Here is a 27,144-nt window from a genome sequence, read left to right on the forward strand (position 1 = left end):
TGAATACCCAATGTGTTGTGCCTACATTTATACAACCTCATAGACCTAGGTGGAACTGCTGGCCAATCTGAATCAAAACTTGCATCACTGCCATCCTGGCTTGAAAAACTTGGCCTTGTGTAATTGATGTTTCTTGCCATTAAAAAAATCGTGTGCATGTGCAATGGATATGCACTGCCAATTCTATTATATGACCCCAGTGCACAAGTGCAGATATGGACCTAAACTTGCTTGTACTTCCTCCCATTTTGCTAGTTCCAATAGCAGCATCTAGGCCTCTAGTGCACAAGTGCAGATATGGACCTTTACTTGATTGTACTTCCTAAAAATTTTGGTGTCTAGGCCATGCCAAAGAATGTGGGACACCTTCATTTCTTCTGCCAGATACCTGTATTTGTACTTTTAAATACAGTATTTCCTGTGGCTGTGGCTCCATTTCATTGCACGCTGCAATCACAGCCATGGTTGCCAGCATGTCATTCATCTTGCCTAGTAGTGTGTGATGTTTCCCAGTTCCTTTAGGTTTCCAAGTCTTTCTACCTTGCACTGCAAGCATACAATGGTGCCTCTTCATCTGTGATTGGCACACCCTTCTCGTTACTCTTTCAAAGAAGTTGTACATGCAACTCCTTGGAAAGTGGTTTCTGCAAAGCTTGTGCAGATATATTCATTTTAAGTTCATCCAAGTCCCCTCCTGAGGTCATTGCCTTTGGGGGATGGTATTTTTTAATCTGGCTGGCTTACATTCTGCCTGCTCTCTGTTGGGAATCCTTTTCTGTAGCATTGTGCAGAGCCTGTAGGATAACCTTGTTTTTCAGGACTGGAGCTTCCATACATGTATTGGATTCCAAATGATACAGCTAATCTGGTTATTGCAGAAAGAACAAACTTACAGTGAAAGTTGTTGGTGTTTGCCAGTTCTCACAAGGTATTTAAGCTTGTAGTTGTCCTCCTGCATGACAATGTTTATATGACACTTTTCCAGGATGACTTCCATCCCCTTTGTTGCCTAGACAGTGTGCAAGACATGTTCTTCTTTACTTTGGACCAAACACAACACAATGTGAGTGCAATTCCCCATTTTGTTTTTATTCAGTTTTCTGCTGACTGTTGGTGAAAGCTAAGCATGTACACCACTTTTTCTTCCGTGAGAACTATTTATGTAATTTTTTTGCTGTCCTCCACTGAAGTGACAAGCACAACATTCTTGGCATGCAAGCTCACCATATCTCTTTCTTCTTGTGACCATTCCAACTCAAGCTAGTTCTGCTTGTCCATCTTCATGTGCTATCTGCATCTCCACCTCAGTGTGGTAGCTTCACAGCTCTGCCTCTAGATTGATACCAGGGCAGCATGAGTGAAATCTCAATTCTGGTGCAGCCACAAGCCTGGACATCTGGTACGAAAATGTCTTTGAAAAATGCTTGTTGGGGCAGTTGGCATAGTCTACCAGATACACTCCAAATGGCCTGCATACCTCACCAGCCTTGAAGTTTGATACTACCTTGATGCACAGCTTAAAATGGACAGTGTACCCCTGGCTGATTGTACTGATATATGCACAGCTTACAATGGACAGTGTACCCCTGGCTGATTGTACTGATATATGCACAGCTTACAATGGACAGTGTACCCCTGGCTGATTGTACTGATATATGCACAGCTTACAATGGACTGTGTACCCCTGGCTGACTGTAGTGATATATACACAGCTTACAATGGACAGTGTACCCCTGGCTGATTGTACTGATATATGCACAGCTTACAATGGACAGTGTACCCCTGGCTGATTGTACTGATATATGCACAGCTTACAATGGACAGTGTACCCCTGGCTGACTGTAGTGATATATACACAGCTTACAATGGACAGTGTACCCCTGGCTGATTGTACTGATATATGCACAGCTTACAATGGACAGTGTACCCCTGGCTGATTGTACTGATATATGCACAGCTTACAATGGACAGTGTACCCCTGGCTGATTGTACTGATATATGTGCAGGCATGCTCACCAACACCATGTTTTCCAGAATGGATGAATCAACAAAGTTGCTCTGCTCCAGCATGCCATTCTTTCACATGAGAGTCACCCTGTTAAGCACTCCTGAGAAGTCATTGGTGTAGTCAATACCATAAAATAGCCACTTGGAAACCTTGGTAACAAAGACCATTACAGCTGGTGTATTGCCATTGGGGTTTCACATCTTTTCTCTAACATCAAGGGCTTGGAGTCTGTATCTTGCTCAATGTTATGTATGGTCTCACATACAAGTCCATCACTTTTTCTGTCCACTGTGTGCATGTTTATCTGGATTTAACCACACTTGCTTCCACTGGACTTCTGCACAGCACCTTATATATTATACACCACCTGCTTGTTAAACCCCTTTTCCTCAGTTGTGCACAAAGTACCTTGTATATTATACCCCACTAGCATGGTGGGTCCTTTGTCTTCAGTTGTGCACAAACAACACCTTGTATATTATACACCACCTGCTTGGTAGACCCTTAGTCCTCAGCTGTGCACACAGAGCACCTTGCCGCTGTCAAACAGAATGTCCTTGCTGTACAGGTATATAAAGATGTAGATATCATCCACAAAGGTTGGAAGACCAAAAAATGGACAGAGACATGTGCACCCTTCATGGTCGATGTGGTAATCTACCATAAAAATGTCAGGGACTAGGATGCTATTGAAGGCATTTTTGTGCAGTACACCACTCCCTCGATAACTTGTGTCCAGATAACTCACGATCCTGATTAAAACACAGTGTCCGGCATGTCTCCTGATTTTTTCCAAAGAAAATATATTTTAAATATCTTTCAAATATGCTGAATGTGAAAAAAATATGATAAGAATTGGTAAATTAAACCTTGATACATCGCTCGCATTATCATCGAAAATGGTGATTAATGCTTGTAAAGACAGCATCCATATCGTGAAATTTGCAAGTTCTAAATAAGATATCATATATTATGTAAGTTCTTTTAATGATAAATAGTTGTCAATACACTGTAAATAAACAGTCTGGTGAAATAGCGATCAATGAAAACTTCTGTTACATGCTAACAGGTGGCAACAGAGAATGAAATAAACACCAATTAAATGTCTTGCTATGTGAAAGGCAAATCGTGCAGTAGGATTTGGTCAACCAAGGAGAAACAAATGGGAGTGGGGAGCAGCAAAGAGAAGTTGTGAAATGTAAGTTTTGGCCTCAAGGTCTCACTGCAGGGCTCTGTAAAAGTCTGGAACAGCCTTTGGGAGGCTGAGCTGGTATGAAAAACACCAATTAAAGAGCCCCACAGGAGTTTTAAAGCTTATTGCATGTGTGAAGCAATACCAAGAGCCTAGCAGAAGATGATATTATGGTACCGTATTTCATGTTATTTTTTGTACCCTTTAATTTTTTTGTACACCATCAAGCTGTACAAATAATAATTATTTCTATCATATTTTTTCATACACCAAGTTTAATATTTTTTCAGTCATCCTATTATTTTTCATACATAAAATGATCTACTGTGAAAATTTACTTTTGCCAAAGTGATAACAAAAAAAGTACGGTCCTTTAAATTTTACAGTTAAGAATAAGAGACAAAATCATTGTTTTAGTTTTTATTTATCTATAATTTTTATTTCATTTTATTAAAATTGAAAACAGGTTCTCATTTCAAATGAATTCAAAAATATACCAAAGTTCGATTTAGGTACATCAAATGACCAAGGTATTGTTTTGCTAAGCATGTTGTGAGTAGTGACTAACTTTGGGCATGTTCTTAACTGAGGCATCGAATAGTGAAACAGGAGATTCAGGCAATATAACAATCATCATTTATAATCACGCATGTAGCTAATTGATAATTTCTTTCTTTTATTATTGTATTTCACTACATATTTTTGTTTTTATTTTCATCATGTTTCAAACAGCGTCAGAAAAAATGCTGGTGTATCACTTAGATACGCAAAATGATCAATTTATTCTTTGCCAACTATATTTGGTATAATCCCAGATGAGAAATATAAATATCTGTTTCCTCAGTGAAACACAAACCCAAATTATCTGTTATCTTTGTGTAAATGTGTATTTGAGGCATCTAATAATGAAAAAAATAAAAATAAAAAATAAAAATATTTACCAATTATAAGTTTGTAGAAAGCCCTTTGCTCATCTTACTCAGAAAGGGCAACTGTTTTGTTAACCGAGAATCTATTCACATTCACTTTATTGCCCTTCTTTGTCTGCTGTATCAGTGAGAAAATATAATGATTGATGTATTTGTTCTGTTGTTGTCATTACAATATGTACTGCTATTCATCAACAGCCAGACAACATCGTTAATGAGCGTTCTTGATTATGTCAGTCGTGTAACAAAGAAACGTGTGCATTTAAAAATGAGTTCAGAAGCCATTTGAGTTTATTTATCCAGTAAAAATAATATCTCAGTACAGGAAGACACGAAGACCACAGACCATTGGGCAAATGATCTTATTGTCTTAATATAGTAATGCAGTAAAAACTATAAAAACCCAGTTAGTTTTAATCATGAATGCAACATTGACTCCATGAGTTCGATTTATATATAGTTAATATCTTCAAAGATCTTAATCTGTTCGTGCTTCTTCAAACTCTTGCCAATGGGAGAGACTTTTATCCCACCACCATCTAAATGCACTGAACCAAGAAACAAAAGGCAGAAAATTGGATCTGGACAGCCCAGAAAAGACAAAGGTGAAGCCCATGACCTGTCTGTTACTTCAGTTACCGAGATCGCCAATGTAAAAGATGATGCTGAACTGCACAAATCAAATACTGATAATGCCATCATACCAAAAGATGCTATTGAAAAGGTGCCCATTGTTGCTGAAAAATTTCCTGAGCCTGCAGTAGACAAGCTGGACTACCGCAAAGATATGAGGGATATAAGCCAGTTTCCTGGTACTGCAAAGTCACCAGTAAGAGTAAAGTATATGAAATGGGACATTAACGATAAAATAAGAATTGTTGAGGAGGCAAAACTATGTGGAATTAGAGCCATAGCTGCAAAGTACCACCTTAAACCAAGTACTTTATCAAGCTGGATGAAAATGGATTTTTCGAAAAATATTCAAAGGACAAAGAAAAGATCTATTCCAGGTGCCAGCTGACACTTGATGTATTCGCATGAGAAGGAGCAGGAAATTTTATCCTAGTTACTCTGTATGCAGGACCATCATGTGCCTGTAACAATTGAGATGTTATAAAATTATGCTACTGCAGTTATTCAGGAGGAAAATCTTAAGTTTCAGGGCTCAAGAGGATGGTTTGATGGATTTTTCAAGCAAAATGGACAGGCACTGAAATGTAGAACTTCAATATCTCAAAAACTACCTCGAGACCTAGAGGAAAAAATAGACTGCTTTACCAGATATATAAGAAGGCTGCAGGAAGAAGAGGAATTTGATGAATATTTAATTGTAAATATGGATGAAATGCCAGTGTATTTCAACTTGGTTCCAGGAAAGATAATTGATAAAGCTGGAACAAGAGATGTGCGTATTAGAGGTACCGGCAGTGACAAGTGCCATTTAACTTGTGTATTGATATGCCTGGCATCCGGTGGCTTGTTGCCACCCATGATAATCTATCGGGGAAAAAACCCCATAAAAAATCTAAAAATCCCAAAGGGAGTTGTAGTGAAAGTTCAACAAAAAGCATGGATTGATGGACACCTAATGTTGGATTATATTGATTAAGTTTGGAAAATACACACGAAGTGCACACCATTCTATTAGTGTAGGATTCATTCCATTGCCATTTGACTGATGGAGTAAGAAAACTCCATGAAAAAATCCAGAACAACAATGGCAGTAATCCCCAGTGGATGCGCAAGTAAACTACAGCTACTGGATGTATATCTAAATAGGCCTTTCAAGGGACTGCTGCGGAAAAAATGGTCAGCGTACATGAAGGACCAGGCTTCCAAAAATATTGCAACCAGGGAAGCTGGTGAGGAAGCAACCATAAAAATTCCAGCCCCTTCAAAGCAGCAGATGATTGACTGGATTTTTGAAGCCAGTGAAGAATTAAATGACATGATAATCAGTAGTTTCAAAGTTACTGGTCTTTCAAATGTGATAAATGGTAGAGAGGACCACTACATAAGAAGTGAAAATGCAGCTCCATTGGAAAGTCTTTCTAGTGACAAAGAATGTGAATGGTTTGAGGGTTTTGAGCTGGAAGACTTACAAAACTCTTGAAAATTGTGAATGTTTCATTGAATCATGTTTTTGCATTTGTTTTGTGCATACGTCCAACATTGGATCACAAATTATATCCTTGAAAATAACATGTTGTGTTTATAATACAAAAATATATTTTAATACACGTTGCTTTGTTGTTCTCTCTCTCTCTCTTAAATTCATTTGCCATTTTTTTTCCAACTGGCTTCAGAACAAGTATCAGTAGATTAATATTGTTCTTGAGCTAATGGGCTTGTTGTACACATTTTCAATACCCCATGGGTAGCCTCATTTCCCTATGTAGAGCCTCCTTAATTTGATCTGTAGAGGTTAATCTGGTCTTCAATCCAGTATTTTCCGGAAAAGACCAAGCTAAAGGTCAAGCGTATTTCATTAGCATGTATGTTACATCTGTATAGCCATGTGGCACAGTGACAATGGATCTCATAATTACAACCAAAACGATTTATTTATTCAGGTTTTAATTGCCAATGGAATATAATAGTGCCCTTGTAGTGTTTACATAAGAAATAACAACTGACAGGTAACTGAACAATAAAAAGTACTCTCTCTCTCTTTCATAACAACAATCAGATTCTTAAGTTGAGAGCAGAATGAGACAGATTTGTACATAAGTTTTGTACGTTAGATTGTCGAGTGTCGTGTGTTCCGCAGGTCTTGTCCGGGTATGATCCCTTTATTTTTCGTACACGGTCATTACCACAAAATGATAATTCTTTATTTTACATATAGTTTTTCGTACACTGAAATTAATAATCATTTTTTCATGTTTGAAAAATAACAAGAAATACATAAATTTGAATACAAATGTGATCCTTTTTTTGCCAAGAAAAATTTGTCTGCAACATGAAAGATCATTCTTTGAACATCACTTCCACCTGTGCAATGATGTATTCCCTCCTTAGTTAACTTGAACAAGTTTAGCACATAACTTTTGGTACGATGCTGATGTTGCTGGAAAAGTAATACCTGTGCCTCACCATGATTTTAAACAAAAACTATTCACTACCAACCTTTAGATGTTCCGATGGCAATCTTGTAGAACTTGATTCCTGACTGTCCATCTGTGGCAAACCATGTGGCCTGTATGCCTTCATGGTCAGACTGCCAGACATAACCCTCTATTACTTCTTCCACATCAGATGACAGAGTACCCACATGGATCCAATGCATCTGAAACAGTACCAATGTCATATCACTGAAACAGTACCAATGTCATGTCACATGTGTGCATGTGGATAATTGTTCTCAGTCCATCTGAAACAGTACCAATGTCATGTCACATGTGTGCATGTGGATAATTGTTCTCAGTCCATCTGAAACAGTACCAATGTCATATCATATGTGTGCATGTGGATAATTGTTATCAGTGTATCTGACAAGGTCAAGTTCCTACATGCACCAATATGTACTGGAAATAAAATCCATAGCTGCCTGAGTTTATCTGGGTACAGAAAAAATACTGATTCTTAAAGCAAGTCTTCACTGAGAAAGTGTACAGTCAAACCTGTCCTAATGGTCACCTGCTCAAAATGGTCATTCACATTTCCCCTTGGAAATTTCCTATATAAATATCCCAGGTGAAATGCTCACAGGCCTTCTGCAGTCAGTGGCCAGTTGTTTCCTAACTAAACAATGGTTTGTCACTGCCTTAAGTTATCACTGGCTTTCCTGGACACAGTGACCATTCAGTATGTGTAAACCAAAAAAAATTTCCTTCAGAAGGATGGCATTGTTTATATAAAAGAATCAATATACAATATTTCTCTTCTCACTTTTACTTGTACTCCAGTCTTGTCGAGAATGTAACTAAAAATTGTCAATATATCAAACTGAAAGTAGGGGCCCCAAGTGGCCAAGTGGTCTAAAGTGCTCTCCATTACAGATCACTGCCATCTCACCTCTGTCTGCGTGGGTTCTTCCAACATGGGTATGTGAGAAAGCTTGCCAGTAGCTTCTCGTGGGTTAATGGTTCTTTCCGGGATTTTTCCGGGTTCTTCCTCCACCATTAATAATAGCCACGATGTATAGCCTATCGTGTGCTGAAAAATGGCATTAAACCCAACAACAACAATCAAACTGAAAGTGATGCAGCTTATGTAATTAGGGTGGAGTGTTGAAGCAATTCAGTTGCTGGATGATGGGAAAGGTAGTTGTGCTATTGCAGCAGGTATGGAAGCCACCTTTTGTGTCACTGTAACACAAAGAGTTCTATATCTTCATCTATTTGACTGAGAACGAAAGCTGTTTCTGTCTTTGAGATGAGATATGAGTGATGTCCCTTTTATTAGGATCAGGAGTCATTCAATATTTAAAACTCATCTGTAAAGACATTTTTTTTTTCATGGGTCAAAAAAAAAGAAGCCATACATGGCTTTTGTTGACCTCCTATTGATCACAGGCTTCTCACATAAGCTGACCATGTTTTGATCTCAGCATGCTGTACAACTGGCCAGATATTATTTTAAAAGAGTAATCAGCTGTCTCCAAGTGATACTTACACAAGTTAACTAAATTGAGTCAGTCCTGTTTCAAAGCTATATGCAAGTTGTCAATCCATAGTGAAATTATTCTTCTATCATGGTGTAGAAAAGAAACTAAGATCAGTGGTTATTTCAAGTCAATGGGGATGATTACATTTAAAGGATTGATTAAAGTGAGATCTGATTATTTCAAGTCAAGTGGGATGATTACATTTAAAGGATCGATTAAAGTGAGATCAGTGATTATTTCAAGTCAATGGGGAGGATTAAACTTAAAGGATTGATTAAAGTGAGATCAGTGAATATTTCAAGTCAATGGGGATGATTAAACTTAAAGGATTGATTAAGATGATTAAGCTTAAAGGTTTGATTAAAATGAGATCAGTGATTATTTCAAGTCAATGGGGATGATTAAACTTAATGGATTGATTAAAGTGAGATCAGTGATTATTTAAGTCAATGGGGATGATTAAACTTAAAGGATTGATTAAAGTGAGATCAGTGAATATTTCAAGTCAATGGAGATGATTACACTTAAAGGATTGATTAAAGTGAGATCAGCGATTATTTCAAGTCAATGGGGATGATTAAATTTAAAAGATTGATTAAAGTGAGATCAGTGATTATTTCAAGTCAATGGGGATGATTAAACTTAAAGGATTGATTAAAGTGAGATCAGTGATTATTTCAAGTCAATGGGGATGATTAAATTTAAAGATTGGTTAAAGTGAGCATGATGTAGTAATCTTGTGTGGAAAATAAATTTGGGAGAGAACAACATATGCATGCATTTTATGATCTGTTGAATAGTGAACATAAAAATCTTAATAATAATAATAATAATAATAATAATATTCAGTGCAAGGTATCTGTTCAAAAACCAATTTTAAAAAGTGAACCAGCAGGTCTATCTGTTTTTCAAATGTGTATGTATGTATGTACAGTGTTTAATGGCACTTCTGCAAAATACTGGTTACAAGGTGCCAATTAAAAGGTAAATTCATAAATTGTAAAGATAAAGAATTTAGGATTTAACAGAATTTCAGGCACTAAGTTCAGAATATTTATAGATAAAAAACTGCAAAAGAATGATCATATTCTCCATTCAGTGCCTGAATACTGACACAAATGCAAAACTCTACAAAGGCATGACAAACAAATGGATTGATGGACATTGACAAATACTCCATTCAGTGCCTGAATACTGACACAAATGCAAAACTCTACAAAGGCATGACAAACAAATGGATTGATGGACATTGACAAATACTCCATGCAGTGCCTAAATACTGTCATAAAGGTAAAGCTCTAAAAAGGCATGGCAAATAGATGGATTGATGGACATTGACAAATATTTCATGCAGTGCCTGAATACTGTCATAAATGCAAAGCTCTAAAAAGGCACGGCAAATAGATTGATGGATGGACAAATACTCCTGGTGGTGGTGGGGAATAAAAATCAAGAATAATTCTTTCATTTTCAGACTAATTACATGATATGTATTCAGATATTTTATTCATGTCTACAAATGTAAGTATTTGGTGGGTTACAAACATCAAAAATATCTACCTCTGGCTTAGTATCATCAATAATAACACCATTAGTGTTGTAGGCTGCCACAAATTTTGCCTTGTTGATGGCCCCAACTCTCATGGTGTAACGTGCCCCTGAGATCAAGGATAATGCATCCTTGGTAAAAACAGACATGCTGGCACTATTCGCTATTTCAAGCCATTCACCTGAAGTCACTGAAAAAACGCAACAACAAAGATAAAAATGTAGACATATAACAATGGTATTACTTCAAAGTTTCAGTTGAATTTATACTTGTTTCTCCTATTCTCACAAGCTCCATAATCTTGAAGTATTGACTATTTCCATTTTAAATAATCACTGCAACATTTAATGGTCGTTTATTGTGGTAGTTTTATTGTAAAAAAGTGTTTTATCTTAACTAATACCAAAGTCTTTGAACACTGTTCCTTGTTCTGGAAATTAACAACAAAATAAAGAATCATTAATAGAAAATTGATCAAAGACCAAGTTTACCCACCCCCATCCAAATGAAAGTCTCCTAAATCTCATACTAAAAGCTGAATCACTTAGTTGAATAAATTTGTCAAGTTAATACTGGTTCAATAAATTTGTCAAGTTAATACTGGTTCAATAAATTTGTCAAGTTAATAATGGTTCAATAAATTTGTCAAGTTAATACTGGTTCAATAAATTTGTCAGGTTAATAATGGTTCAATAAATTTATCAAGTTAATACTGGTTCAATAAATTTGTCAGGTTAATACTGGTTCAATAAATTTGTTAAGTTTATAACAGTTCAATAAATTTGTCAAGTTAATACTGGTTCAATAAATTTGGTAAGTTTATACTGGTTCAATAAATTTGTCAAGTTAATACTGGTTCAATAAATTTGTCAAGTTAATACTGGTTCAATAAATTTGTCAGGTTAATACTGGTTCAATAAATTTGTCAAGTTAATGCTGGTTCAATAAATTTGTCAAGTTAATACTGGTTCACAATGATACAAGCTTAGCTTGAACTTGTAAATATATCAGTCTCTACCAAAAATACCACAGACAATGAGGGTCATTATATCACAACCTTGACATCATCCCAGAAAGTTGCAATTGTTAATGACTATCTATTGTTATAATTAATGATACGACAAAATAAATCAATCAAATTATACCTTTATTACATTACAAGAAACAATGTAATGAATAAACAGGTAATTCAATCTTGTACAATTACAAAGAGGGAAGTAATGAAGAAAACATAGCCATGTTTCCAGAAAAAGCCATAGCTACCTTTAGAAGGTATAGAATCAACTCCCTTTAATGGCAGATCCAAAAAAGATGGGCAAGTAATACCATCAGCCATATACCAAGATGAAGATAAAATATCACAAATACTTTTTATAAATGAAAAACAAAATTAAAAACACGAAATTGTCTTTAGAAAAACAGGTGTTTTTTGACAAAAATAATAGCAATGTGTATGACAACAGAAGTCTGGAAGAGTAGTCAATTATTGATCCAAAGGAGCTAGTTAACGGCAAACAGCTGATTACTATAGATATTGGAAAATGTGGTGGACTAACTTTACTTCTCAGAAATTTGTGTACTGAGAAAAACTGGATATAAAATGTTATAAACTCATAGCAAATATAAATAGCTAAGTACTTTTACAACTGATAATTTCAAGTATTCTGCAGTGGACAATGATTTGATGTGTTATCAGAGTCATTGTACTCAGTTATATCAGTTTCTGCCCATGCACATCATTGCTGTGAGAATGTAAGAATGCCATTTTTTATATGGCTGAAGACAGAATATGTCCTGTTAGACACTGTTTACTGCAAAACTGGCATCATTTATAACAATTGCTGAATACAGGTCTTGAGACAAATGATAAATATACAAGTAGGGCTACTTTCGTAAAAAAAACCTTTTATCTTTTATTTTGAATTCGTATCTTGTTTAGTACCATGTGAATAATGGCACACCATCCTAATCAATATGTAGAAGATACCTGACTTTCTAAAACTTATATACAGGACATAAACATAAATGACACTGTTAATTATCAAATCATTGCCATGCCCATTGCAACAAGAAAAGTTATACCATTGACAGGTAAGAAATAAGTAAATTAAGTTGGAGTTTCAGGAACTTAGAGATAAGGCCTTATTCAATGGAGTTAAACGAAACTAGTTTTACAAAAAAAATCACAAAATGTTTAGTAGCTTCTGTTGTAAAAATCTGGCATCATTTTCAAGGCTCTGTGATACTGACTTACCTTGCTTAAGGAAAGCCAGAGTCCAAGAAAAGGAGAGAAGAAAAATATTCTCCCCTTATTTAGTGTATACTCCCACAAGAGACAATATATTCTGAAAATCTAAACATACAAACATAAAAACTGACAAAACCCCAATAAAAACAGATATTCAAATGAAACATGGTGTTTAACCCACATCAATCCATTGATGTATCCCCTGTGTATCTGACTTATAAAAATATAAAATGTTAAAAAAACTTCATGGCAATGCTGTTGTAATTGCCAAACTAGTGACACCCCTGTCTCGTGGAGTTAATGCAGGTGTGCCAATAACCATATCATAAAATACTGTGAAAAATGTTTGTCACAATCAAACCCAAAGAATAAGTGAAATTTTTTTCATTTTAACTATTACAAAAATGCCTAACATTTTTTGAACCATTAAAACCAAATAATCCATTTATATGTAGAGATCAATCTTATTGATTTACCTGGGAAGATTTGACGCTTAGATCCCTGATATTCCTGGTAAATCTGGATCTGAAAGTGGTCCAATCCTGATTCCATATCATAGAATTTAAAGTTTGCAGACAGCTGGCTTCTTGATACCTGCAAATTATGGTAAGAATTATGATTTATCCAGGTTCTTACTATATAAAGTATGATGTGCACTAAGCAATCTTTATTTGGCAGTTCTCTAAGGTGCAGTATCATCATAATGCTGTATATGTACATAGATCTGTAATTTTTCTTATTAAGTTAATATCGAAGTTAAACGATAAAAATGGAATTATTATTTCTAATACAGTAGAAACTCTCTTGAAAGTGCCCCCTTTCTTCCAAAATACCTTGTCTCTAGAAACAGGTCACAACACCGTATAATCAACATATTTGTGCACTGAGAAACTTGAGACATTGTGTCTTATAGCAATTCTCTTTCAATATGTCTTTTACTGTAATTGGCAATATTTGTATGTCTCCCCATTAGGCAAACTAATGTTCTTTTTATTCATTAACTTCTCACTATTTGCTTCTTCACTACCTATACACTGTATCAGGAGTCAAGCAAGACATGAATTTTTGAAGGTGACTTCTCCTTGAACACGGAAAAGTGAGAGCAAAGCAAGAAAGACACACACACACACATACACACTGAGTATGTACATGAGTGATTTGGCTATCTTATTTAGAAAGAGGGATTTTCTTAACATAATCACTTACTTACTTTCTAGCTTTGCAACAAAAATCCATTGATAGGAATGCTAATTTATGGTTTAGAACTTGTCTACAAAGTAGAAACGTATTAGATATTATTTGCTTCAATGCTTTTTTGTATTCTCACTGATGTAAAATACAATCTTACAGAGCTTCTCAAACTCCAAGCTTAGCATCGTCCTACACAATTATATATTTTTCTGAATTCACAAACGTACATATTTATTAGCATTCTTATTCAAAGTACGCCTTTCTGTGATTTGAAATATATGTTGATGGCTTAAATGTAATGTGTTACATGTGTCATTTTTATTTATGTGTTATACAAGGTCATACATGTTTGAAAAAAAACACAACAACTATTGTATTATATTTTGCATGTTCTATACACTGTATTGTCTTTTCATCTGCCTTTAACATGGGCAATGTAAGGTCTATATGTGTATTATTTCATCATAAATGTATATTATTTGTGTGCCTGTTTGATGAATTATGAAATACTTTTGTTATGTCATGATGGTAAATATTTCACAAAGAATTGGTCAAACATGGACACACTTCAGGAAACAAAGTATGCATATAGCTATTTCTAGTGTCACAGACCCTTTCACTAGCTCAGCCCAGCCCCCATTTTCTCTATACTAACAGTAGTTTGCATGAATTGGTTGGTGCAAGGTCACAATTCTCCATGCATACCTTTATCTTGATTAATAGCATGTCAACCACTATTCTGTACAAACATCAATCACACTTATTTATTTCATTGATCAACAGTCTGGCAAAACATAAAATTTACTCAGTTCCATTCCCATATTCATACAGATGCTTGAATTGAGGGCAGCATATAAAAGTTAAAGTTACTATGTACTAATAAACTGAATGAAAAGTTCAAGTTCCTGGGTAGTAGCGACTTAATATGCCCCATTACAAATGGACACCTACATCTTCATTGTTGTCACCTAGCTACATTGTATAAATGTTGTAAATAAACCAATTGTAACATTGTATTATACATCTTAATACACTGTTGTCACTTAATAAAATGAGTATGATTTTACTTTGCTTCGTGCAATTTTAAAAGAAAAATTCATTTCATTTTACCAGGAAAAATACTTTAGCCAAAGAAAATGCAAAGGAAAGGAGACGAAAAAAATATTTTGGTACTTAACAAGTTTCTGAGTATTTATGTAAATATGTAAAATATCAGGGAATCACAAGGTAGATTAGTTCCTGAAAACTAATTGTGTCATTCTGTAAAAATAAATCCATTATTATCATTATCATCACCATTATTATTAATATTATTATTTCAGATCTCCCTGTACAACTTGTGCACAATTTGGTCCAAACACATAAGCCGCACTTTAAATGATGGCTATAGTTACTAAGGAATGTCCCAAAAATTAAGAAGGTGATGTGATCTCCACTGGGCACTGAGTAACTGGGGGTGGGGTGGGGTGGGTAAAATGTAACAATTTAATGGCTGTTAATACTCATTATTTATGTTGTGAATAATTTTCAATAAAAATCTTTTTCTAGTGAGGTTGTTTGGTTTTTTGGATAAATTACCCTTTTCTTCAAGACACTTAACAGTAATTATTAACAACATTATTCCAAGAGGTTTCAACAATCATCAAGTGTACATGAAAACCTTGCATATTACGTCACTGCAAAAGCTTCCTCTTTTCCAAAAGTAGAGATCTTTATTTTGTTAAACAAATGCCAATGTTGAAACTCAATTTGTTTTAATTGTTCTGTAAGAAATAGTGATGTCATTGTTTCAATGCAAGTAACTGAGAAAATTCTAATCCTTGACAAAATCTCTGAATGATAGTATTCAGGAATTTTAAATTTACTACAAACTCCAGAACTCACTTCTCCTTAATGAACTGTATCTGTAAAACGAAGCTTTTAATTCACTACGTACTCATTTTGCATGACTACCTTGTCTTTGTTCACATTTGTGAATGAGAAGGCTCATTTAAGGACCTTTAATTATATTACTTACATATTATTATTCATAACAGTGCTTGATTGATCAATTCAAATGAGTTGACTGACACATGACCATGACCATGTGCACTTATGCAAGTAGGATTTACCTGCCGTTAAACTTTTTTTATTATTTCATCCCCCTTTAACTGATTTATTACAAAAGATGTAGTAAATGTGATAATACAAAGCAGATCTTCCCTTAAATGAATGTAAATACACAACAAATACTTCCACAAGCTGGAAATCAAAACACAATCAAAAATACTTAATAAGGTTCCCACAGAAATGCATATGGGTGTAGCTGGGATGGTAGATCTAATATTTTACATTTGAATACAAGAGGGCATACTGCAGATATGATGTTTAGAATGAACCAATTAAAAGATGTTTAACTTGCTAAAATATAAATTTTACCCGATAAGACTCATTTAATTGGCATTTATTTATTCAGGTGTTGCCACCAGTAGGCAATAGTGACATTTTCATTGATCTGTTCTTTAAAGTGCTGAATGGTCTAAACCTTTACTAATCCATGTTGTTTGGAAAGAACAGTTTACACAATATACGACACTTAACTCTAAGATTTTGATGATGTTAGTTCAAAATTTCTGTGTACTAACCATTTCTTTGACATAATGAGTAATATATCAAAGTTTTCTTTGCCAATTTAGATTAGTTTTCTTCATGTGTAACAAACAGAGGCCAATTTTCTGGTATTTTCAGTGAAAAAATGGGATCACATTTGACCCTGTATAATAAGCAGGTTCATTGGGTTATCCAGGTACGAGTTATTGAGGGAGTGGTATATTATAAATGATAAATGTAAAGTGCCTGGTAAATGAATAGAACTCTGGCATGCAGTTTCTGACCCAAAAATGTATACCTTGAACTGTAGCACAAAGCTATGTCAGATATTGTGAAGAAACTTTGGTGAAATCATAGCAGTAAACAGCTTTGGAAGTTAGGTTTAGAAAAACCTTTCCTAACTTATTTTCTAAGCTTAATAAAGAAGAGTATAGGTACTGTTGATATGGTTACCAAGTTTTACTTACCTGGAAATCATAGTCTATGCCCTCCTCTGTTCCATCATTAACATACTCCAAAACAGGCGGGGTAAGATCAACTATGAAGCTATTTGTCACTGAAGTGATCTGGTTGAGAGCATTGTTCGTGGTTCGTAGCAATGATCTGATTCGGTCACGGTGTTTGAGATGGAAGTTCTGCCATTTAGCTAAAGTTGTTGTATTGTCATACGCCACCCAATCCTTGATGACCTGATAGTCACTACCATCATTTCTGTGAAAAGAAACTTAAGCTTATTAATGGACGTGTACACATCATTACATTTAAAGCACTGAAACATTTTCTTCTTACTTTTAATCGCTGCATCATTTGACTGAATTATTGTAAACAGGAGTACCATGAACATCATTTTTGAAGCTGTGTGGAAACCATTTTTTCACAAAATTTGGTTCTGGTCTGTGATGAAGATTAATTTCATTGTGCAATAACCATTTTTGTTTTTGTAGTTTTAGCCACCTTAACCTTTGACCTCCAAAATCAAAAAGCTTCTTGTTTACCTGAGCTATCAATAAAGTTTGGTTCAAGTATATGATATCGAACTGATGTTATTGTGTGGAAACCATTTTTCTTCACTGAATCACAGTTACCTTGACCTTTGATTTAAATTGAGTCTGAAGTAAATAGGATTCTTTCTTAACTCAAGAACAAACCATCCACAAACTTTGGTAACTGAGATGGTGGAGAACTAAAGTTATCATGCAGAAATCATTTATTTTCATTTGGTCATAATGACCTTGACCTTTCACTTTCTGACATTAAAACTGAGAGATTATTCCTAACCCTAAGTGCAAGTTATCCAAGAGTTGTGTCACTGTAGATGGTGGACAATGAAAGTTACTGTTGGAAACAACTGGAAACTAATGGATGAATTGATGGTCCAGTTGTCAGATGGACAACATTATAATGTAATAAAATATTTTCCTACATATAGGAGACAAATTATACTACAACAACAGTATGTGTTCTGGCAATATACAAACTATGTACAAGTAACAGCCACTATATCACTCTTAAAGAATGTAAAACCCTGTCTTGCAAAATTATAAACAATTCATATTCCTGAAAATCTGAAGATTTGCAATACTCACTCTGCCCTTTGCACTTGGACTTCATATTGCTGGATGAGAGATTCTGGGTCATAAAAGTTCCTCCACTGTATAGCTACTGTGACTTTACTGGAAGTGAAAGCCAGATCCTGAAAACCTGTCAATTCTCCATCAATCACCTGTCCCTCAACAGGTGGTGTCAAGTCTATCAAAACACCATTTGAACTTGCAGAAACATTCAGCATCTTGTGTCCCCTATTATAGGCCCAAACAGTGGAATAGTATTTGCCTTGATGTACTAGGTAGTTTTCTGGCTGTAACTCAACACAACTCTTGTGTGTCTTCTGGTCTAATCGCGTGAGATTGGCAACATCATTTTTACCAGGCCCTGTGCCCACTACTACTGCATAGCCAGCGATTCCAGATTCTTGGTCAAAGAACCCCTCCCAGTTGGCACATAACTGAAACATGTATATGAAAATGTAATTGGTGTAAGTGTAAAAAAAAATTACAACTGTAAAATAATGTTTTCCACAATAAGAAGGGTGCAGCAATTTAGCTAAGAACATCAAGTTAGCTGGGCTGGTACTGTGGCTGTAATTACTACAGCCACAGTACCAGCAAAGTTAACTTGAAGTTCCTAGCTGAATTCCTGCACCCTGAACGCAAAGTCTTAGTGGTTCATTGATTGATTGATGAGGATTTTATGGCACACCAGCACTGTTATGCCATACAGCACCACAAAAAGGGGTCAAGATAAATGATTTACGCATGAAAAGTGGTTCATAATCAAAGTGTGATATATAAATAATAAAAACAATGAGATGGTGCAGATAATATATGATGCTGTTCTGAGTTTAATGCCATTTTTCACCACATGGTAGCCAGCCTATACATGGTGGACAGAATAACTGGTGCAGGAAGAACCCTGGAAAAACAATACAAACCAATGAAACACCGGAAGCTACTGGCAAGCTTACTCACATACGCAACAGACTTCAGACTCGAACCTATGTGGACAGAGTTGAGTTGGCAGTGATTGGTAAAGGATAGCGCTTTAGACCACATGGCCACCTGAGGCCCCAATATTATATGAATGTTCCTGATCAATGGGTAATGTAAATGACATTTATAAAGGTTAATTATATGCGACCTAACCTTGTACTGGCCTGAGATTACCTAATAAGACAATACAATTTCATTAATTATGAATGGATCAGAAAAGAAAACATCCCTGCTATACAAATGGCCCCAGAAAGGCCTCATATAGCTCACCTAACTGATATTACTTTACAGGTAACCATTTGCTAACCAGGTTTATCACATATATTATGTACAGTGTCATTTTTTTATATATGTCAACATGTTTACATATCACTTCATGTGATTCAATTGGCCCATTAAATTTTCTTGTGCAGTATTCTCTTTAGTGATTGACTGTTATCATGGGTAAATTTTTCTTACCTTGCCTTCTGGAACTTAAGTCAGATGTCAAAACACAGTTGGCACTTAATTAAGTTCTCAGAGAAACACTCGCCGACATAGCTGTTATGGTTGATTGACACATCTTATGTTTGAATACAAAAGGCACATTGCATTTATGATGATTACACTTAAACCAAACTAAAAGATAGAACTAAAACACAAATTTCACTTGAAAAAAATTTATCCAATTGATATTTATTTATTGAAGTATTGCCTCCAGAAGGCATGACATTTTCATTGCTCAAAATTTCACTGAATATCGTTATTTAAGTTGTACTAAAGAGCTCTTTGGAAAAATATGTAGCAAAATATATGACTTCTTATTAAAAGTTGATAATTTCAAAATGTTGATTAAAATTCCAGGTCCAATCGTCTGTTTTCAATAATATAACAGGCGATAATCAATGTTTCATTTACCAATTTTGATAGTGAATTTCTTAAAGTTCAACAAATAGGGCTAATATATTTTGTATTTTCTAGTTTAAAAATTTGGTCCATGCCTGACCCTGCATTATAAGCAGGTTCATGAGTTATTGGGGTGCAAATTAATGAGGGAGTGGTGTACAAGAGTGATTTAAATGTTAACTTACTAGAGTAAATAAACTCACTTCTGTTCACAGAAGAATGTGGACATAAACCAGTCACCCAACTGATAGAACATTATCCCACCACAGTAATAATTTCAAAAATAAAATTTAAAAAAAGTCCATTATATATTCATGTTAAATTGTATGTTCAATATGAACCACTCATGTGTGCATATCATATACACACAAAAACATACATTAGATATCCATAACCACACAACTCCAATCTATCACATCTCCACACATAAATCTAAACATTACTCATGAATATCTGAAATTTAAGGCATACCTTTTCATAATAATACAAATAAATTAAAAATAAAAATATATTAACTTTTCATTAACTGATCCTGTTTTAAGTTTAGATTAAAATTTCATACAGTACTTCATTAAATGATTTATCAAGAAGATAATGCACTTTACAGGTATGATTGCATTCAAGGGATAACACAAGCAGTATCTTCCTTTAAAGCCAATCAAGTGGGGCCTGAAAGTATGGATGCGCTGTGATAGTTTGTCTGGTTTCTGTCACCAGTTTGAGTTTTACCAGGGGAAGGAAAATACAGATGAAGTGAATGAGAGCATGAAGGGTCTTGGATATTGAGTTGTGCAAAAGCTTACTATGTCTTTGAGAGGAAAATTTTATCATGTATATTTTGATGACTTTTTTTACATCCATTCAACTGGTACGAAGTTTATTGAAACATGGTATATATGCCTGCAGCACCATGAGGAAAAACTGTAAAGGTTTCCCAGAGGAATTTAAATATCCACCATATATGGAGCAAGGAGACCATTTAATCAGACAGGATGAAACCTGACAGCCACATTGTGGAAGGACAAGAAACCAGTGACAGTCCTATAATCCACAGCAGCAGGTCCAACCATCATTGATATTGCTAACCAGAAACAGAAAGATGGGACCGTGCGACTGGTTAACTGCCCAAAGGCCGTCACAAATTACCAACAGTACTACAGAGGGGTTGACATATGTGACCAACTCAGGGCCAAATATCCAGCTGGACGATCATCAAAGAAATGGTGGTGATATTTGTTTCATTTCATTATAAATATCAGCATAATCAATGGTTTTATAACGATGGTGAAGAGTCATCCTGAGTCAGGAAAGAAGAAAACAATTCAGACAGTTACGTTTTCGAATTAATTTAGCAAAGCAGCTCAATGGAAGGTTCAAGTGCAGAAAGGTTGCCATGCATCGAAAATCTGTAGCCCCAGTGACACTGAACAATATTGAGACACACAGACTGCAAACACTTAAAAGGAAAAAATCCACCTGTAAATACTATACCAAGCACAGAGACAAGAGATGTAAAGAAACCAAATTTGGCTGTGTCATTTGCAATGTCCATCTATGCTGCACTGAATGTCACAGGCTGTTTCATCAAAGCATGGTCATGGTAGAGGAGTAACTGTTATGTGCTCCATTACAATTGTAGATAGTTTTTTCTTACTGTCATGTTTGTTTGTTTTGTTCCTCAACATGAAAGTCTGATAGCAAGCGATTTGCTAAATAGTTGACATTTATATTTGAGATCAGCTCTTCAATGAAATGAAACATCATTAGGTAAGATCTTTTTTTCCTCTCACATTTATAGGCCTAACAGATAGATTTACATATCCTTAATCATGTCACTAATGACAAATAACAATAACTCACTATGAAATATTTTTTATAACCCTGAATAAGGCCATGTATAGAAAGCAGGTCAAGTGAATGAATAACTTTATAAAATATGTTTCTGTGAAGGCCATTGAATTGCACTTGAAAAATCTGGAATATTAGTCACACTTAAAGTATGAATAATTTCAAACTCCAAAAGGTATAACATCAAAACTTTTATGCTTAATTTCACTGTTGCCGACAAAACAGTACCCGAGTTTTTCTTCGACTATGAAATGAATTATTAAAGTCAATCCTTGCATATATCCAACTGAATCACACTACAGCCAAGAGTAAAATGCTGCCATGCATGTCATGTGGGTGCATCTATTTTTAGAAACAGAGATTTTCAAAATATGACCATTCACGTTTTAATTATGTTTTTAAAAAAATTATTGATAATTATAGGTTGTAATAATTAGTATGTACTGGTAATATTTTTTTCTAATTGTCATTATGATTTTCTTGGCTATGTTATGTTATTATCATTACAAAATGAGTGACATAAGAAAACAAGCTTGACCTTATGTACCACATTGATTTATACGCAAGTTTTGATATGCTTTTAAGGTGTTTTGCAAAGTTCTTTTGGCTGCTTCTGCTGGAACATTGAGCGTCAAGTGTCTTGTATCAAGACACAACATGGTAGTTACCATCACTTGATCCACTTACAGTGCATCATTATATTCAATGATTCATGGATTTTATTAACTCTTGTAATAGACATTCTTCTCTTCTCAGTGTTATTTGTTTAAAGAAATTAATATACTTTTTTCTTGATTAAAAATTATTTATTTTAATCTTTAATGTTATATTATTTTGCTAATGTTTTAAAAATTTTCTAACGAAATGTATACATCATGTATTCTAAACTTGTTGATTTTATCTAGTTTGCATGGTTTCCATGCAAGGGGAAGAACTCTGCATAGTCCCAACCCATGAGCTGCCAAAGTAAATATCATGAGTTAATTAACTTGCTTTCTCTTAAAAGAAAGGTTATGTTAAAGAGTTAACAAAATGAATACATGGCATACAAACTGAGAAGTATTCTGATGAAAACCTCATGTTGATATGACTTTCCATTCATGAAGAGTAGTAACAGCAAGATTTTTAAGAAGGCTGATGTAGTGGTCATATTGGATATCAGACTGGCACCATTTTCATTCAGAATCAAGTAGACATAACAAGTCTTTCAGTGAAATCTTGATATGATTGCACACATAGGTGGAGTAGCCATAACAAGATTTTCAAGATGGTTGCTATGGTGGTCATATCACATATGTCCAGGCAGCATTATTTTTAGATTTAGGACCAACCAGACATCACAAGATTTTCAAGATGGCTGCTGAGATGACCGTCATAGATTTCAGATTAGCAGCATTTTTCCACAGGACTGACTAGACATCATTAGAATTGTCTTTTAATAAAAACCCAAAGTTGATATCACCATCTATTTCAGAGGAGGAGCATTAACAAGATTTTAAAGCTGGCTGCTGTGCTCGACATTGTCGTTGTCTGAGCAGCAACATTTTCATTTAAGACCAACTAGTCCTTGGAATGAATGTATGTGTAAAGTTTCATTTCAATCCTCAAAATAGTTTAGGAGTAGTAGTGATAATAAACTTATGTAGACAGGTGGACAATAAATGAATGATGACAGATGATAATCAATGGCTGACTGACAACATGTCATCCAAAAAGCAGTTATTGTCTATGACAAGTAGAGCTAAAATTGGAATGATTCATTTTTTTTCTGACTAACTCTGTATGTGTGTTTATGTGAGTCAGAGACAAAAAATGAGTTTATTTCAGGGATAAAATGATATCAGGATAATAAACCTTATGATTTCAAATGGTGTTTTTTTCTTGGTTACTGAAATATTTTCAGAAAAAACAATATTTATGGCATTAAAACATCTTAAATTTTCAAAAATGCAACCGTTAACCATGCTTTATTTAATGAAATTTCATGCTTTGAGTTGTTGGAAGGATTCTGTATAATTCTGTATTACAAAGACTGTAATGTTGCCACAATGGAGTCTAAATTCTGGAGGGTATGGCAGATTAAAAAGGTCCAAATTAAGAGGCTGAAACAATATGATAGCAGATAATGTTTTCAGCTGTGCTTAAATGAAGTACTAACCTTGTCTTGATCTTTGCTGAAATCCATATCTACCTTGTAGATTAAACCATCATAAACTGTGCCAGGTTCTGGAGGAGTTTTATCCACTATGATTGGCGAGTCTCCCACACCAACTGTAGTCATTTCCACTAAAAAAAGTACAATTTAATCTTCATATTTCTGAAGAAAATTATCTGAACAAAATCTGTGTCTCCTGTTAGTCCCTAACTGCTATTTTTTCACTCAGAATTCTTTCTTATTCCCACTACATGATAAAATAATAAATAAATAGATAGATACAACATTGTACAAGTCTGCTTCAGATGTTACATCTCTGCCTAGTCGAATATGGATGTTCTTTAAATATGGAGTTTATCAATCATCAAAAGAGCTGAAGCAAACAGTGCAAGCACGTGAAGCAAGTTTGCAGTGAACTCCAGAATGTATCTTTAACAAAGGATACAAAGTTATCTACCCTCAATCTCTGTAAATTATTTTACAATACATTTGTTCTTTTTTGGAGTATTGCTGTACAACTTGGGAAATACAACTGAAAATAATACTGAAAGGATCCACAAACTTCAATAAATTGCAGAAAGACTTTTCCTAAATTTACCATTTAGATATGACATTCAAAACTGTATCATCTGAATGGAATACATTATAATGCAGGTTGGCTTCACCAACAAAATTTCTTAAGCTTTGGATTGTGGATAAAATTACTTATGAAAATTGCACCAAAAACTTTCACAAGCCTTTAGCATATAATGTTTAGTTAAATACAAAGCCATGTTGTATTGAACCCTTTTCAAGCTGAAGTCCAATTGGACAGACAGTTATGTAGAACTGGACCTTTTTTCAGTCTGTAGTGTATCAGCATTTGGGAATACGGTGATGGTCAATCTGGTTCTACAGAACATATTTTTGAAATATATTTTCAACATTATATACCATTCTTTAAAGCATGCAATTCTCTACAAAGCTGTATATTTTCAATTGAAACAATTCATATTTAGAAAATTAATTGCAAGTTAAATACAAGCAAACTAGCTAACATAATTAAAAAAATGTTACAAATAAATTTCAATGTAATTTTTCTATTTGAAATGATCATTTTACCTCTAATATGCAAGGATATCAAATGTGGAGGTGGAAAATTATAAAATTAAATTGAGAATATAAAAAAATTCTTACATTTTTATTAAATTTACTCACATAAAAATAGGGAGTCTGTAGCTGACAATGATCCTTAGTGGAAAGTTGACAGATAGAACTGATAATTTTACTCATTAGTTTCACTCCATAATAGGTTATATACTATAGTAAAAATACCAGTGTTCTCTTGATATCTTTGTTCATTTTCAGGACTGCAGTAAAATTTCATACTATGCACACATGTTTATACTTTTGCAATTGAATTGTTTGAAAAACACAAGTTACACACATATGGAATTCAAAACTTTGTTCAAGGTACATAGTTATTATCACTTTTGCAAACACAACTCATACCATATTGCAAACAATTTTATGTGACATGTCAAACAGCTTAGGTGCAGAGGTACATTACTTTGCACACAACTAAACTTGGATATTTCACCCATGCACAAAAAAAAGCCTAAAAATGGCTTCATTGTCAGAACATCTTCTGGTGTCCGTTTTGGTGCCAAGTGTGGAGGGTGATTCTTCCACACTTGTTTCTGTGACAAGATGTTGTCAAACCTCTTCATCCCATATGAGATCAAAACAGTTAATACATATGAGATCAAAACAGTGATATGCTAATGCTGCGGCTGGGTGATGAATCCCCTCTCCTCCGACTTCAATAAACAGATGAACATTACAAGCAGTAAAGTTCTCAGTTGTCCAATTAGACTGAACCCTCTCAAAGTTATTATCATAACTGTCTGAGTATAAAAACACAACCAATCAGTTATAATCTGCAGGACCCACTTCAACAAAATCAACATCACGATCACCTTTGTCTAAATTGTTAATTTTTCTCCAACAAAATTGTCAAAATTTTCTTCAAAATTGGCCTCTAAATCTCTGCCATCAATAACTTGCCTCTTGAATAGCATCCACCATTTTCATCTTTAGTATTCTTTTTTTGTAATTTTTTAACCTTGTGGTCCCTCAACTACATAGCGCCTGTGTACCCTCTACCTTCATTACCTTCTTTTCTTCAAAAGAGCACATTGTAAAATAATGACTTATACGTGATTAAATCTGTACCACTGCAGAATGCACTGAAAATAAAAAATGGAGTGACATCCTGATGGAAAAGGTAAAATAAGAATGGAGTCATATCCTGATGGAAAAGGGTAAAGGATAGAAATAACAGTCTTACCATTGTTGACAGCTCTGATTTTCAGCCAGGCTGGTATTCCATCTGGTACCTGAAATGTGTGGTTGACCATACCTCTCGCTGGTTTCACTTCCCACTCCACTAGTCTGCAGTCCTGTGTGGTAACACCCAGACAAAGTTGAACCTCCATCAAGTCTGAGTGTGGATCACTGAAATGCATTACCAGCAAAATTATGTAAAAAAAATTTTACTTTTAAAGACTAAATATTTGTGTGCCATATGAAGAATACACCTATTACAAATATTATTCATAGCCATCATGTTCCAGATCAATCTAAAAAGAATATATCTATGCCCAGGTAGAAGTCTGATGCATGCAAGGACTTTCTCTGATTTGTTAACCATGTGTTCCAAGAATGCTGTGTCTCACATCTGAATGGTATTATGATGTGGCAACTCTCTGGAAATCCATGTATATCAAGGTGCAAACTTTAGGTATTTAGTGATATTGCATCAATTTCAGCTAAATATAGCAACTAAGGTAGATGATGTATGACTTTCAGAAACCAAGTTTTTGAGTAAGCTATGTCTCTTTGATAAAACTTACCAATTAAGCTCATTCAAGAGTGCTCTTAAAACTCACCTATTTCAACTGCAAGAACAGACTTAAAGACCCAAAAATGTTTCCTTACCTTAGATATTTTCAGCATGTTTATGTTTTCAAATTTCATGGTGTTTGCTTTTTGTAATCATATCATTATATGTTTTTTATTTTTTTGTTATTTGTTTTTAGGTGTTGTCTAATGTTGTAAAGCGCTTAGAGCTTTTAAAGATTAGGCGCTATATGAAGTCCTCATTATTATTATTACTGGGTGTTCAAACAGTGACAGCAGTGCACTGAGGGCTGTATTGGGTGTTTAACTCATTCGGCTCCGATCCCATCTGTAGGCATGATCCGGTTTCTGCATTCATTGGCCGATCCTGCCTGTAATTGTGGATTGTTTACTGCATTCAATGGCCGATCCCGTCTCCAGGCGTGATGAATGTGTGTTAGATACAACGTCTCTGATTAGTTAGAAATGTTTTTCTTCCAAGAACTAAATAA

General features: G+C 34.7%; 1 protein-coding gene across 1 annotated transcript in view; it reads right to left on the bottom strand.

Moving 5' to 3' along the window:
• LOC149782244 (uncharacterized) overlaps window positions 1-27,144 on the bottom strand; it is a 577,549-nt gene that overhangs the window by 150,026 nt on the left and 400,379 nt on the right. Inside the window, exons 144-150 of the mRNA XM_089935097.1 lie at window positions 26,082-26,248; window positions 23,756-23,883; window positions 17,902-18,320; window positions 16,783-17,026; window positions 13,012-13,129; window positions 10,299-10,477; window positions 7,259-7,418 (exon numbers count right to left, since the gene is read on the bottom strand). Of these exons, the coding sequence (XP_089791223.1) occupies window positions 7,259-7,418; window positions 10,299-10,477; window positions 13,012-13,129; window positions 16,783-17,026; window positions 17,902-18,320; window positions 23,756-23,883; window positions 26,082-26,248 (1,415 nt within the window). The remainder of the gene's footprint in view (window positions 1-7,258; window positions 7,419-10,298; window positions 10,478-13,011; window positions 13,130-16,782; window positions 17,027-17,901; window positions 18,321-23,755; window positions 23,884-26,081; window positions 26,249-27,144) is intronic.

Source organism: Sinohyriopsis cumingii, chromosome 15, assembly GCF_028554795.1.
Source record: "Sinohyriopsis cumingii isolate HCF-2022 chromosome 15, ASM2855479v2, whole genome shotgun sequence".
Taxonomy (NCBI): Eukaryota; Metazoa; Mollusca; class Bivalvia; order Unionida; family Unionidae; genus Sinohyriopsis; species Sinohyriopsis cumingii.